At 34.0% G+C, this 16,140-nt stretch overlaps 2 protein-coding genes across 2 annotated transcripts; one reads left to right on the top strand and one right to left on the bottom strand.

The window, feature by feature from the left end:
• Positions 1 to 6,491: 6,491 nt before the first annotated feature.
• LOC125596286 lies at positions 6,492 to 10,154 on the top strand. Its single transcript, XM_048771466.1, has 4 exons — positions 6,492 to 6,897; positions 7,570 to 8,581; positions 9,292 to 9,438; positions 9,518 to 10,154. Exons 1-4 carry the CDS (start codon positions 6,853 to 6,855, stop codon positions 10,033 to 10,035), a joined length of 1,722 nt encoding a protein of 573 aa, XP_048627423.1. The 5' UTR covers positions 6,492 to 6,852; the 3' UTR covers positions 10,036 to 10,154.
• A 536-nt stretch (positions 10,155 to 10,690) lies between these two features.
• LOC125596285 (probable pectin methyltransferase QUA2) lies at positions 10,691 to 14,624 on the bottom strand. The gene is made up of 8 exons (XM_048771465.1): positions 14,383 to 14,624; positions 13,553 to 14,199; positions 13,336 to 13,465; positions 12,883 to 13,123; positions 12,578 to 12,791; positions 12,334 to 12,509; positions 11,663 to 11,966; positions 10,691 to 11,266 (listed from the first exon to the last, which is right to left on the bottom strand). Exons 2-8 carry the CDS (start codon positions 14,188 to 14,190, stop codon positions 10,966 to 10,968), a joined length of 2,004 nt encoding a protein of 667 aa, XP_048627422.1. The 5' UTR covers positions 14,191 to 14,199; positions 14,383 to 14,624; the 3' UTR covers positions 10,691 to 10,965.
• Between the last annotated feature and the right edge of the window lie 1,516 nt (positions 14,625 to 16,140).

Below are 16,140 nucleotides of genomic sequence, written 5' to 3'. Positions count from 1 at the left end.
ACCCTACAAGTTCATATAATTTACGAAAATGCCATCAATTTTTTTTTTCTTTTTTTTTTCGAAAATGACATTTTTACTCTCTCACCCTCATCATCTTCAAGTAATTACAAGATTGCTATTGTCATCAATACCACAACCACCATGAACAACCAATTTGAAGCTCTTAATGCTCTCAAAATCGATTTACCCTTCTTCTTTTTCCATTCTTGTGAACTAAACACAACATATCTCTCACTTTCTCTCCACAATGAGCTAAAAAAACCCAAGATTTTGATTCTAAATTTTTTATGGTTCATAAAGTCATAGAAGCTAACGATTCTGGGTGGGTTACTTTCGTTTGTGATTCTGTGTGCTTGGAGAAGCCTTATGTATGCTAGAAACTTATCTCACCAATTTAAGGTATGACATCGAGTTTTTTTCCAGATCTGTTCGTCAGACGACTTACTTGGGAAGTCGTCTGGCTGTAGACAACTTACCTAGAAGTAGTCTGGTCAACGCAGAGGTTATTTCTGCAATTGACTTTGAAATCTGTAACCTGAGATGACTGAAAGTTAAGTCGTCTGTTTTTGTTTGGTTTCAAAAAAATTTCCAAAGAACCTAGACGACTTACATTTCAGTCGTCATAGGTTAGTTTTGCATTTGACTGGATAATTTCAGAAGTTTGACTTCCCCAGACGACTTACATTTTAGTCGTCTGGCGAAAATTAAAATAATAATATTTTTTAAAAAGTAGACGACTTAAGTCGTCATAGGTTAGTTTTGCAATTGAAAAAAAAAACTTCAAAATTTAATTATACACAGACGACTTATAATTCAGTCGTCCACGAGACGACTTACTTGTAAGTCGTCCATGATTTTTTTCCGAGATTCTGGTCAAACCTCGTAAATCCTGGACGAATTACATTTCAGTCGTCTCGTGGGCGACTGAATTATAAGTCGTCTGTATATAATTAAATCTTGAAGTTTTTTTTTCCAGTTGCAAAACTAACCTATGACGACTTAACTGTAAGTTGTCTACTTTTAAAAAAATATTATTATTTTAATTTTCACTAGACGACTGAAATGTAAGTCGTCCAAAAAAGTTAAACTTCTGAAATAATCCAGTCAAATGCAAAACTAACCTATGACGACTGAAATGTAAGTCGTCTAGCTTTTTTGGAGTTTTTTTTTTAGCCAAACAATAGTAGACGACTTATTTTTCAGTCGTCCGAAATAACAGATTTCAAAGTCAATTGCAAAAATAACCTCTGCGTTGACCAGACGACGTATAGTTTAGTCGTCTGGACAACTTAGATTGAAGTCGTCCGCGTCTTCTCCGCTAGTTTTTAAGTCTTCTACTTTAGTTTTTGAATAACTTGTATTTTTAAGAGTGATAAGTAACTTCAAGATATGTAAAACTCATATTTACAAAATATGTTCTCTCCCTTAGTTTTACTAAATTTGACAAAGTTTTTCAACGCAAACTTATAATAAAATATGATATGCTTTGACTAGTTACTATTGTTTGTTTCCATCTCTTAAGTATTATTGTTATAGACAATAATGATGACTATTGTTATGAGTTGGAAGAAGGGTTAAAATGCTTCTTAAAATGTTGTATCAATATAAAGCTACCAACATTCTTGTTTACTAAGATGAGAAAAAGGCCATTGGAGTTTATTATTGCATATGAATCCAAAGATAAGAAAAAGGCTACTGAAGTCTATTATTTCATTGATTTGTAAATGTGTAAACATATTGTTAGCACATTTAATACATCTTGGAAAACATTATTACTGATTTTACAAAAAATTCACAACTAAAAGAGTAGACATGCAATTCACAAAACAGACCACAAACAAAACTATTATAGATCATTCCTCTACAAAGACAAGCTTGGATTCCACTTGAGTAGACAAGACCACACGACTTTTAAGAAGTCCAGACGACTTCCAGGAAGTTCAGACGACTTTGTCAGAAGACTTTTAGGAAGTTCAGACGACTTCCAGACGACTTTACAGGAAGTCCAGACGACTTTACAGGAAGTCCAGACGACTTTGTCAGAAGACTTCCAAGAAGTCCAGACGACTTCCAGACGACTAACAGGTAAGTCGTCCCAGAAGTCTTCCAGGTCTGAAAAACCTACATATTAAATCCAGATCTGAAAAACCTGCATATCCAAAAACGTTCAAATGGCTTAAAAACAGAAAAATGAGTGAAAGATTAGATAAATCTACCTTTACAAAACACACAAAAATACATATCTAAAAATAATAGATCTACCTTTAAATTAGTGGAAGATGAGTACCATCTAATTAAAAACCTGCAAAAAAGATAGATTAGTAAGAAAGACATGAGACAAAACTGGAAAATTCATATAAAGTTTGGTGTTTTCAAGTCAAAGAGATTAGAGTGAGTTTGGAGTGTTTTAGTTTGGGAAAAAAGTAAGAACTTTATACAACAAGAAGTTACCAAATGAAGAAAAATCAGACATAAGAACTTACCAAAACGCTCAGATCTATTATGAAAGGGAGACTTCGTCAGAAGACTTCCATGAAGTCCAGACGACTTCCTGGAAGTCCAGACGACTTCCTGGAAGTCCAGACGATTTCCTGGAAGTCCAGACGACTTCCTGGAAGTCCAGACGACTTCCTGGAAGTCCAGACGACTTCCTGGAAGTCCAGACGACTTCCTGGAAGTCCAGACGACTTTGTCAGAAGACTTCCAAGAAGTCCAGACGACTTCCAGACGACTAACAGGTAAGTCGTCCAAGAAGTCTTCCAGATCTGAAAAACCTGCATATCAAATCCAGATCCGAAAAACCTGCATATCCAAAAACGTTCAAATGACTTAAAAATAGAGAAAATGAGTGGAAGATTAGATAAATCTACATTTATAGAACACACAAAAATACATATCTAAAATTAATAGATTTACCTTTAAATTAGTGGAAGATGAGTATCATTTGATTAAAAACCTGCAAAAGAGATAGATTAGTAAGAAATACATGAGACAAAACTGAAAAATTCATATAAAGTTTGGTGTTTTCAAGTCAAAGAGATTAGAGAGAGGTTGGAGAGTTTTAGAATGATGAACATTACATTTTTGTTGCAGCCATTTGAGAGGAGGATAGAGAATGTGTAAATTTTTTTTTATATAAGGAGACAAAAAATCCAATAAAGTTAAATATTTTTGACTCAGACGACTTCCTGGACGACTTACATTTCAGTCGTCTGGTGAAGAAATTAAAACAGACGACTTACATGTAAGTCGTCCAGAAGAGTTTAATATTTTTGGCGGGAAATTAAATATTTTTAGCGGGAAACTAAAATAGAAGACTTTCCAGACGACTTACAAGTAAGTCGTCTGGTTTAAATTATTTATGCGGAAAAATAATTTTTTTTAAAAAAATTTAGGCGGGAATATTTGGACGACTTACATGTAAGTCGTCTGTTTTAATTTCTTCACCAGACGACTGAAATGTAAGTCGTCCGAGTAAAATGATCCGGTTAGGTTAAAACGTACATTGGTAAAATTAAAGGTTCGGTACGATGTGGACGACTGAAATATACGTCGTCCGAATAAATTATTCAACAGACGACTGAAATATAAGTCGTCTACACCCTAAACATAACCCCTAAACTTAATTATCTAATTAAAGACTTCATAAAATCAAATCAAACTTGAAAAGTGTTTACTATACACATAAATAAACACATATAGGTGAAAACTAATTTTTGAAAAAAATATTTTAGTTTTCCAAAATCTAACCCTAACAATACATACAATACTACAACATATGTTTGCCAAACTCCTAAACCAAAGTATTTCATGATTCACTACTTCCACTCATCTATCTTCAAAACAAATCAATTTTATCATATCTTAATTTATATCACTTAAAACTGTTTATAATTACTTGATTTTTATTTTTCACGCATCAAAATATTTTTTTACAAGATTTATAAATTATTTTTAAAATAAACCGGTACCAAACGACTTACACTTCAGTCGTCTAGACGACTTCCAACATCTCATACGACTCAGACGATTTACTAGGGCTATATTCGTAAAAATGGCTTCTGTGTTTTTGTTTGGTCGCAAAGAGCTAAGCTGTAATTTCACTAGGCTTTTAGGTTAGTTTTGCATTTGATTCAAGTTTGGGTATATATTTAGAGTTAAAATCAAGTTGTGGGTTAGTTTTGTCAAAAATCCTTTTTTAAATTCGGTAATAAGTATCTTATTCATTGATATATTAAAATTATCACAACAAGTATATATATATATATATATCTTTCGTTGGACCCATTCTTTAATTTAGTTTTGTAATATACAGCGTCATTTCTCCAAATCCGATTATATATATTTGTGGAGATAACATAACATTTTAGCAAAAAAAGAGATAACAGAAGTACATAACAAACGTCTATTGGATATATATTCTTTACTATGTTTTACGTAATTTTACACGACACGTATATAAAACAAGGACAACATGTTTATAAACTTTTCCATGTCGCTTACGTCCACTTTGTGTATTTGCCTATAACCGTTGGGATTTGTTTTGAATAATAAAATTTTCGAGATTGTGTGATGCTTAATGTGTGCCAAGTTTCACGTTTTCTCAAAAGAAAGCGAAAGGGAACCTATAAACAAAAATACTCCCTCTGTTCTTCCTAATGCAGGTAGTTTTACCTAAAAGCATAAAGATTAAAAAAGTTATTATTTGTTTAAAAAATATTATTTAATATATAGATTAGATATTACTTAACAATCATAAATATGTCTATTTTGTTTGATTGGTCCCACTATATCTAATAAATGTAAAAGTTATCTAAAAATATAAAAAATAGTTATATTTCGAAACACAAAAATTTCTCTAAAACTACTTACAATACGGAAGGGGTAATAACTTTCTAGAAACAGAAAACCAACGTTAACGTTATTTTCTACGAGGCAAGCATCACTTAAAGAATTTACCAAAATATATGTCGTTATTTTTTAATCGACCATACTAATTCAGAAATAGCCATACTGTTATGAATCCATATCAATGATAGTGTCAGTTTTAGCAAAAAAAAAAAGATAGAGTCAAGTACTATATGATTGTATTGTTTGGTTATTCACCATTATAATATCACCTTATCCTAAAAAATCTATGTTTTAGAATTTTTACATTTTTTAATAAAATATATTAAAACTTAGTTATAACTGCATAGTTTTTTTTGTAATTTTATATTTCCTATATTTTAAAACCAATAAAATTTTAAGAAATGCAATTAATGTTCTTGAAATTCACGATTTTTTATTATTAGTTGACAAAAATTACATTGAAAATATAAAATATGTATCTTTTTAAAACAAAAGTTTTTTCTATAATATGATTTTTTTAGGAATGGAGGGAGTATTTGTTTTCTCGTCGAAATAAAGTAATATTTTCAACTGCTATATCACTCATATGCATGTGTCATGAGAGAGTGCTTGTTTTTGCTTGAATGATTCGAGTGTTTTAAAGCATGTGACACGAGGGACCATTAGTTGGATGTAGTCTTCTACTTAATGAGTCATAGCCACTTCATCACTGGGTCCAACGTACAGCTGCACGTATGATGGTAGGACATGTAAATATCTGCCATGGACGGATAGTATTGAATCCCAAGAGAGAAGTTCACCGCCGATTGGATGGACGCCGTTACTTGCGGCTACCCGACGCAACTACCGGACCTGATGCTTACGTACGTTCTCTTACTGTCTTTCAGTCGTTTTGTCTTTTCTTTTTCGTTTTCTAAATAAAAGCTCTGGCTAATGTTGCTTGTCTTTTCTTTAGAGCTTTTAGAAAGAAAAACACGATCTCAACATTTAATAGTTCGTTTTTTATAGTAGTTTTATATATCTGAAAGTATATTGTGTATGATCGAGTTTGAAAGAATTCATAATTTTGGGATAGTAGTTTGGATTTTGGTACATAAATATATACACTAATCCAATAGCATTTATTTTAAATCTTTCAAACTTCAACAAATAAATATATATGGGAATATTTTAAAATATTGCAATAAAAGTTAATAAAAATTTGTGTGGTGCAATGATATGCAGCTATATTAGCTAAAAGTTAATAATTCAATTTACATAACTGGATGACAAATTTGCTCACTACTATTGCAATCATAATGTGTTGTTGTGAAATATTTTTGATGACGAAAAGAATTTCGCATTATCGATTAAAAAAATCATATATTTATATTTTATTAATTTTTCAGTCACTAACTAATCTTGTTTCATGAACGCGATGGGAATGTTATTCTATTATACTTTGTGGAAATAATATAATAAGAAAATTGAAATCATTGACTCCGTGTCTTAGCCGCGGATTCCTCGCATAATTTTGTAGCTTAATTATATGCATCCTGAATTATATTTGTTAACAAAAAAAAAAAGAAATACAGTAACCAATTACTAGGAATAAGCCTATTCTTTTTATAGTAAAGAATGATATACTAAATACGTACACACAACTTTTATATGTCTTTAAGACCGAAGCGATATAAACAAACCATAGAATATAAGTTACATGTGGCTCTCCTGCATGCTCTGTAAAACTCGTCGTTTTCATAAGTCTTCTTCTTCTTCTCTTCTTCTCTGTTTTGGTTTAGTGGCTGTCATCGTTTTGTATTGGTGAAAGATAATCTAAAAACAAAGTACGGCGAGATTTCAGAAACTCTGGCCGACACATCAGCGGTTTCGGCGGTGGTCGGCTCAAGAACTGCCTCCTCTTTTTCCGGCGTCATTTATCCCTTTTTATTTATCGGTTTGGTGCTTCCCAAGCTTCCAGTAGATTACGGTTAAGCTTTAATCTCCGACAAGAACATAAAGATGTTCAACTGCTTTGCTGGATTGATCGGTAAAAAGAAAAACAAGGTAAGTTAATTCCTTCTATGGCCTCTGTTGGACTTTGTGGTGTTCTCATGAAAATTTTCAGGTGACTTTGTGTTTGTTTGTGAATTTTTCAGGCAAGTTATTTATGTTTGAGATGTTTCCATTTGTCAATGAATGAATGTTCCACATAGATAATTAGATTAAAAAAAACTAATATATAAAGATTAGGACTCGTTAATACTCCCTCTGTTTCATATTAAGTGTCATTTTAGCTCATTTTTCTTGTTTCACAAAGAGTGTCATTCTACAATACCAATGCAATTTATACAACTTTTCAGCTCAAAATTAATTGCAAAATGCATTGATTTTATAAATAAATCAATTTATCCAAAATAATATTGGTTAGATATGTGATATTAATGAAAACATAAATGCATTTTAATGAGTTCCTTAATATGTGTGAAAAGTGTATAAGTGACACTCTTTGTAGAACGGAAGGAGTAGATTTTAAGTTAAAAAGTCATGATTAACTCAAACTGAATATGGTATTTGATGTTAAAAGTTATCCATGTGTATGTTGGAATCAATTCATTTATAGCTAATTAGTTTTAAGATCCATGTTTATTTTGGAATCAATTCATTTATTGTCAATTAATTTTAAGTTGGAAGTGTAGTAGCAATCTAATACAATAGTTCATTTGTTGACCTAAACAGAGGAATCCAAAACCTACTCTGCCACCAAGAACACAAAGAATCCTTCAGATCAGACGTGAAGAGCCAGTGAAGCCTCTAGAGAAGGACGAGCCTAACACCAACGTGATCCACCACAAGTTCATTGATCACAAGGACAACAGCCCTACGGAGCAAGACTCATATGATGGTGAAGATGAACGCGATGAAAACGACTCTCCTAAATTCCAAGTTCAAGAACAACCGGTTGCGTCTCCGACAAGTAAGGAGCTAGGTAAGGAAGTGACAGACTGTTCTGAAAATGAACATGATGTTGAAGAAAGCGGCCACGTCAGCGATCCTGGCTTAGGTAGAGCCACCTCTTGGGTTGCTTCACCTAAGCTCAAACGATCCTGCTCCACTCTCAGCAAGTTCAACGGTGCTGAACCACCGCGTGCTCTCCACGACCCGAGAGATAGCTTCGAGACCAAGTCTGTTAGGTCACATAGAAGTGCAGATGGAGTGATGCTCAAGAAACATTCATCAATGCAGATACTTCCTTCAGGAAGCAGGAGGCTATGGTGGAAACTGTTCCTCTGGAGCCATAGGAACCTTCACAAACACCTTGTCTCCCTAAAGTCTTCAGGCAACAATCACCAGTCTGGTTACACCTCTGACTTTGCTGAGCAAAGCCAAACTAGCCATCAAGATTCTGCAAACAACCACCAATGTCATAAGAATCAGTGGGTAGCGTTCTCTGCGGAGTCCTCTTCGATGAAACGAGTGGATGAGTGGGTAAGAGGACTAGATGTAGACACAGTGATTCCAGTAAACGAGGAAGAGGACAAGCCCAGCTTCATGGCTTCTTCTAAGATGGTGAGATCACCCTCAGGAAATGTAAATGACTCAGAGGCTATAGTACATGCAAACAGCTTAATCCAGTCCCTGAGCAAATCCTCAAGCATGGCTCACATCTCGAGCATAGGCTTGAAAGCTGTCCCAAGCATCTCACATTTCACCAGCCTCAAGTCCATTGATTTATCCAACAACTTCATAGGTAAGCTAGTAGATAGTCTCAGCTAGGCATGGGAGTTCGGTTTTCAATTTCGGTTCAGTTATTTTGGTTTTTGGTTTTCCGGTTTTAGAAATATAAGAACCGTTCGGTTATTTATGAAAATTTGATTGGTTGGGTTCTTTCGATTTTCGATTCGGTTCGAGTAACAATGGTAGGAACCGGCTAATACCCGACAAATTTTTGATTTAAATTTGGTTCGGGTTCTGGTTTTCTGGTTAATTCAGACAATTCAGATTTTTTTTTAGTTCACACAATTCGAGTTTTTTTTTTAATTCATACAATTCGGGTTTAAAATTAGATTTTTCTGTTTCTTTGAACTAGTTATTGGATAATTAGGATAAATCTAAATATTTCGAATAAAACTATTTGGTTTATTCGGTTCTTTTGAATGATTCAGATAATTTCAAATATTTCAGATAAACAATATTTGAGGTTTATTTTTTGGTGTTTCGGTTATTAATAGTATCTTTAAATATTTGGTAATTTTAAAACTAAATATAATTTATATTTTTAAATAAAAATTGTATTACATAAATTTGGTTATCCATCCTTATTTCGGTTCAGCTTTTTGTTATAGAAATATAGAAACTGTTCGGTTGTTTGGGAACTTTGGTTTGGTTCACGGTTACCCATGCCTCTGGTCTCAACTATATGTGTGTGTGGGTTAATAGACAATGTTCTATTAATTACAGTTCAAATTACTCCTGCATCGTTTCCAAAGGGCCTTCATGCGTTGAACCTATCCAAGAATAAGATCAGTGTAATTGAAGGACTGAGAGAACTGACACGTCTAAGAGTTCTTGATCTCAGTTACAATCGTATTTCTCGCATTGGACAAGGTAAAGATTGCAGCTATATTACACAAAACTATTCGGTTGCTTGTTTGGTTCCTGTCTTAACCTGAAGCTACCTTATCAGGTTTATCAAACTGTACACTGATCAAAGAACTATACCTAGCTGGGAACAAGATCAGCAACGTAGAAGGCTTACACAGACTGTTAAAACTCATTGGTCTCGATCTTAGCTTCAACAAGATCGCAACAACAAAAGCAATAGGCCAGCTAGTTGCCAACTACAACTCTCTCGTCGCTCTCAACATCCTTGGCAACCCGATTCAGAGCAATGTAGGTGAAGACCAGCTGCGAAAGACCGTCTCCAGCTTGCTCCCTAAGCTAGTTTATCTTAACAAACAGCTCATTAAGCCACAGAGAGCCAGGGAAGTGCTCAAAGACAGCGTCGCGAAAGCTGCTTTTGGTGGTGGAGATTCTCTGCACCACAGACGCAAAAGAACATCTGCCAAGAGAGTTGTGGGATCACCTTCCCCTAGCTCCAATCATCACAAAGGAAAGGGACGTGGTTCCAAAGGCAGAAGCCAACATCAGCTGAAGAAAACTTCAACTGCAGAGAGAGAACATCACACTGAAATCTTCAAGTAGCCTTCACCTTTTCAGCTTAAACATAAGCCATATATTTCCATCTTCATTCTTTTAAACAGAATGGTTCCAATAATGTGTTTACTTTGAAACTTTTTATATTGAATTGGCTATTTGGTAAATGATGCAGCAAGATATCTGGAAATTATCTTTTTATTAGAATTATTTATTAGGACAATTATATTTTTTATTAGTATTTTCTATATTTTAATGGCTTTTTTATTTTGATTAGAATAGGGTTTTCTAGGTTAGTGATTTATTATAAATATACATTTAATCTTAAAGTTATATTCATTTTCATATTAAGTACATTTGAGCTTTCATAGCTAACTAGCTTTTATAGCGAGAAAGACTATTTAAAAAAAAATGTTTAATAAAATACTGAGAATAATATTCTCAAACCTAAAAGTTTCCGTTCCATTAAGAAAAAATTAAAAATGAAATAAAATTATTTTATAAAATCTTCACAAATGTCGGGACATATTCTTATATTTATTATAAATAGACATTTAAACTTAAGGTTATATTCATTTTCATATTAAATATATTTTGAACTTTGCTACAAAATACTATTTCTAAATCGTATTTATTTTTTAATAAAACACCGAGAACAATATTCTCAAACCTAAAAGTTTCCTCTCCATCAGTAAAAAAAATATTGAAAATGAAATACAACTATTTTATTAAATCTTCACAAATGTTGGTACATATTCTTTTCACTTGTATATAATAAATCTAGATTCTGTAAAATGGGGAAAACTCATGAAACCAGATAAAGAAACTTTCACCGGTGGTCTTACGTCCCCTGGCGTGTCTTTCTCCTTTCTTCATCTTCCCCGTATACCCACACCATAGTTTGATGACTGGTTCTACACTGTGATACTTTTCAACAAAAAATAGAGAAAACCTGTGTCTACTATGTCCCTTCTTGTTTTAGATTGATTGTCGCTTGGTGAAAGGCTTTTGGCAGATGAGGAGTCTCTGTTCACTGCTGCTTTCAACCTCTATGACTCTAGCCTCCCACTTCAACTGCGTTGTCAAAGCTCTGGCCGTTTCCACCAGCTGTGCCGTGTCACGGATTATCACCCATCCCTCTGGACGAAGTAATCTATCAATCTCTGTGAATATGTTCAGAAGCGAGCATGAGCTCCGGTGCTGACTTGTCTGGAGAGACAAAAGATTGTCTGCGTGGACAAGATCATATGTTCTTGGATAACTCGGGAACGCTTCACACCTGAAGTTTGTACAAAGACAAGTTGAGAAACAAAAAATTTCAAATATATTTTTTGTATAAAAATATAGTTTACCATGTAGAAATAATTTCAAACTACACAAAGATAAAAAAAAATATGTTAATAAATTATTAAGCTAGATAAAAATAAAAAATATATATTTATTTTACAAATAAATAAAGTAATTATATTTAAATGCATAAAATAAATGTTGATATAAATAATAATAATAATTACAAAATATATATTATGTAATAGTGTATTAAGAATATTAGAGTATAAATATTTGAAATTTGCATAATGTCTACCTCACCGTTATTACATGTTTAAGTTATTTAAATCACATGAATATGAGAAGACAAGAATAGACTTTTTTTTTTTTTTTTGTTATGACTCACCAGTCGTGTAAGACGCCGACAAAGCCACGGTCAAGGATCATTGGGAGGTGGTTAGGTCCAGCCGTAGGAACAACGTTCATAACCCAGACCGTTTTCTTTGCTTCCAGCAACGCGGAGTTGAGACCACCGAACTGAGCATTCATGTCCAAAACGTTTCTCAGCATGTTATAAGGAGGTGAAGGATCTTCATCGCCTGGTCTCTTGGGGTGATCAGAGAATATCAGAGGAGACAAGAGAGACCAGTATTCTCTTACTGTTACTTTCCAATTCTCAGCATCTTCTCCAACCTCCTCCTGGTGAAGACCTGAACCAACCAACTAAACCATATGAGAAAACAAAAGGCTCCAGAAAGTATGGATTCAGAAGGTAAATGCTAAAATGTTCAAGAAATAGCTAAACATTTCTATAAAATATTTTAGTTTTTGGCTTTAATTATAAGAACATTTCAATGAATTATAAAAATTAGAGATATAAAACAAAAGAAATTAGACAGATTTGTGGATTTGTACTAAAATTATTGATTTGTACTAAAATTACTAAAACAGATTTAGACTAATTTATATCGATTTAAAATGGTTTAAACCGATTTGAATTGTATAAATCGAATTTTATGAAAATCGTTTCGGTTAGGACCGATTTTTAGAACATTAATGTTAACTAAGGAGTCTAACCATATAGTGAAAGCTCAGTCTTGTTCATGTGAGACCGGCTAGGCCATCTTGTTCTCCCTTCAATGGGAATCCACCTCTTGCAACGTGTTCCACCAAGACACATCTGAAGCGGCTTGTAATAAGGAGACTCAACGTCATGCCCTTTGTTACACACAGAAGGTCCCACCCCAGGCTTCCTGTTTATTACAACATTTAATGTAAGAAGACTTAAGATTCTGGATAGAGTATGGTGTGTGTCACTAACCGAGAACTGTAACATTTGGTTTTGGTTGTCTTCTTCCAAACAACAGTCTTGTCTTGCTGAGACAAAAGAGACCAACAGATACTCTCAGCAAAATCACGAACAAAGCTCCATCTCTTAAGATCCTCTTTGCTACGAGCGTTTGTAAGAGGAGATGTCCAAACAAAGTAACCTCCTGGCTTCAGAACTCTATCAATTTCCACAAGAAAAAGCCCCTCTGCACACAGCGGATTATAAACATAAACATTAAGGCCACAGCTCCCTCCATCGTTTTTTTAGTGTCATCAAAATGGTTTTTTTTTTTTTACCTTTCTGGTCCCAATCAATGCCGCAGCTTGAGCAATGCAACATATCAAAGGAAAGAGAAGGATACGGCAACTGCTTTGACACAAAGGAAGCAATCATTGCAGGGAGACCCCTCTCTAGTGTTAGCTGAACTTGGCTACCTGAGGCTTCATAGTTCGCTATGCACATTGTTAAGAGGTGCTTGGAGAGTAGATGCGCTCCAAAGCTACCATAACCACATCCAATATCCAATATAGTTCTCACCTGAAAACAAAAATTAAACAGCATATGAGAAGCTGATCTGAGAGATAGAGATAAAAGATGGACCTATCAGTGAAATGATTTTTTCAAACCGATTTTTAAAGGGTTCAAAAAATTCGCCTAAACAATAATCTTCTATGAGACGCCTAGTCACAGCCTAGCGATATTTTTTTTTCGAACATTGGACCTATTTTGAGTGTGTGAGTGTGACTTACACCAGCTTCAACGAAGTTATCATTCTTAATCCCAATCATCTGAGCAATCTGATGAGAATAGTCTTCAATCTCATCAAACATAGGAGATGCAGAACGGAAAGATACTTGATCATCATCCAACATCATCATCCTGCAAATTTAAACAAAACCAAACCTCAGCAAAAGTAGCAGAACTAAGTCAGCTTTTAGCAAGAGGAAGAGGAAGCAAATCACTCACCTCTTGTTGATACTACCAGAAGTCAACACTTCATCAGCAGTGATCTTAACATTACGAAACCATATCACATCTTTACCCGTTGGCCACCTCAGTGGAACCTTATAATCCACAGGAGGCAAAACCAAACAGCCCTCTCTCGACCCACCAGGCCCACAAAACCGATCTCTCTCATCACCATTGGAGTAACCAAAAGCAATATTCTCAGAGACATTAAAGCAAGGAACATAGCTCTCAGAGTCTATACTACAATACTCCAACTCTTTCCACCTAGTGGGACCTACAGAGATGTCTCCAATATCCAACAAATCAGAAACAAACTGCTCCTGTAACCTCCTGTAGCTGTGGCTGCGTTGATACACATGACCACTAGAAGAGCTCGTGGAGATAGAGATGGTCCACCAGAAGGAGCCCGCGAGAGCAATAAGGACAATAAGAGCCAAAGTGGTTTTAACAAACAGAAGCATCAACCTCTGCTTGTTGTTCCTTGACGTGTAAGGATCAGCCTTGTCGGTAAAAGGAAACCTCAAGGTGGTGGTGTTGTCTCCTGTTTTGTCTTTCATCTGAGAGTTGTCTCTGAGAACGTCGGAAACTCGTGCTCCTCCTCCTCCTGAGGTGCCACGTTGCAGTGGCATTGACATTGAAGATTACTGCAAAACATAGAAAAGAAAGTAACTTTGAGCTTTAAAGGGAGAGACTTTGATAAGCCCAGAAGATCATTTACGAATAAAGATTCGAACTTTATGGTTAATACGAGCAAGATCCATGTTTTATGGATCAAATTGATGAAACCCAGAAAGCAAGAAAGGCTAAAATCGATAGAAAGAAGAGACCTTTAGCAATGCTCTTCTTCTTTGACAAAGTCTCTATCTACTGAGAGTGAAGCTCGCAGCGAATGGGATCCAATCTCTCGGACAAAGCTTCTCGTGAGAATTGAATAAGAATGAGAATTTTATCTCAATTAAATATACGGTGCCAATGTAGGCAAGAAAGATTGAAAAAATGGAAACTTTACACCGGAGAGAGAGAGAGCTTTGAATAAATAAAGCAAAATCTTTTCTCTCTTATCAGCGTATTTAAGGGAAAAAGAAGAGAAGCTTCCCATTGGTACATGTCTAATTTACTCTTTAGTTATTTAGTAACTATTTTAAATTTTTTTCTATTTCAGCTTAATCAATTTAATTATTGATCTATATCTCACTTTTCCGTAATACATCTCTCTCTCTCTTCCTATACATTGGCGGTGCATAAAAGCAAAATATATTTATTGACTCCTTTAAATTTAATTTTCAGTAGTTCGACTGAAAAATTATAGAAGCTTAATACTATAGAGTAGTTGATAAATTAAAAGTTAGAATATGCTTAATGATAGTAATAATATGTATTCTCCTAAGATTCAACTATTCGTTCTTGTTTATTACTTCTCTATGTATCATTTTAGTTGGTGTTTAAAATTTTTACACAAAAATTAAGAAAATACAAAATTTATGTAGTTTACAAAATTTTATGTAGTTTATCTTGGTTACATAAAAATAACATTAAATAAAATTAGTTTAACCAATAAAAAAAATATAATATTTTATAATTGGTCACAACTTTTTAATGACATTAAATTTTATCTAGAATAATGAGAACATCACATAATATGAAATAAAATTAAAATCCCTAAACACCACTTAAAATGATACGGATGGAGTATATAAACTTTAGTTAAAAATAACAAGTAATAAAATATATTAATTAAATATTTTTCATTTTTTGGACTTCATCATTTATCCATCAGATTTCTGGATTGTTTAGAATCTTTTTTTCTTTTCTGAAACTAGATTGTTTAGAATTTATATGGACGACAAAAGAAAAACACATGATCAGTTCTATGAGAAAACAAATAATTGGCCGGTTTAGGCCAAGTTCCTTTCGAAAGAAAACGAGCCCACTCTAGGCTTCTTCAGAATCAGAGTTTAGGTAAAACTATACGATATTACCAGTTTGCCTCAGCATTCTTTTTTTTTAGTTACCTCGCGATCAGAAATTTGGCCAAGATAACAAAAATAGATATGGCTTCTTATCCGAAAATAAAAGTCTTACAAAAATCACGATCATTTATTATCAAACGCATTAGTAGGAGACCAGTTGCCCGCTTGTACACGCCAACGACGGTTGGTGATAAGGTTCAAGTTTGGGGTAATACTAGACAGAGCTAGCTAGTATTTCTTCTTTTGCTTCTTCTTGAAAAATCTTTTTAAAAAGTTCGAAATCTCGAGACGTACATCACCATATCAAGATTACTTATTTTCTACTCGATCGTGCGAAGTTTGATTAACTCACGTACGTAAGTTAAGTGGAAGAGGCCAAGTGGGTGCATGGTGATATGTTTTACATATTTGTAACTTCTTGGATAATTACATTATCAGTAGGTCGGCTCGTTTTGCCGTGTATCCTATGACATCATATCGTAGTGTGTAGTACGTAGTTTACATTAAAGAAATGCATGTATTATATAAGTATTGACGCGTAAGTGAATGATATTACTAGTTTTGTGTCTGAAAAGAATTTATTGGATCAGTGCATAACAAAAGTATTAAATATTT

This window comes from Brassica napus, unplaced genomic scaffold, assembly GCF_020379485.1.
Source record: "Brassica napus cultivar Da-Ae unplaced genomic scaffold, Da-Ae ScsIHWf_1172;HRSCAF=1674, whole genome shotgun sequence".
Taxonomy (NCBI): domain Eukaryota; kingdom Viridiplantae; phylum Streptophyta; class Magnoliopsida; order Brassicales; family Brassicaceae; genus Brassica; species Brassica napus.
This window is presented reverse-complemented; position numbering and strand designations above follow the sequence as displayed.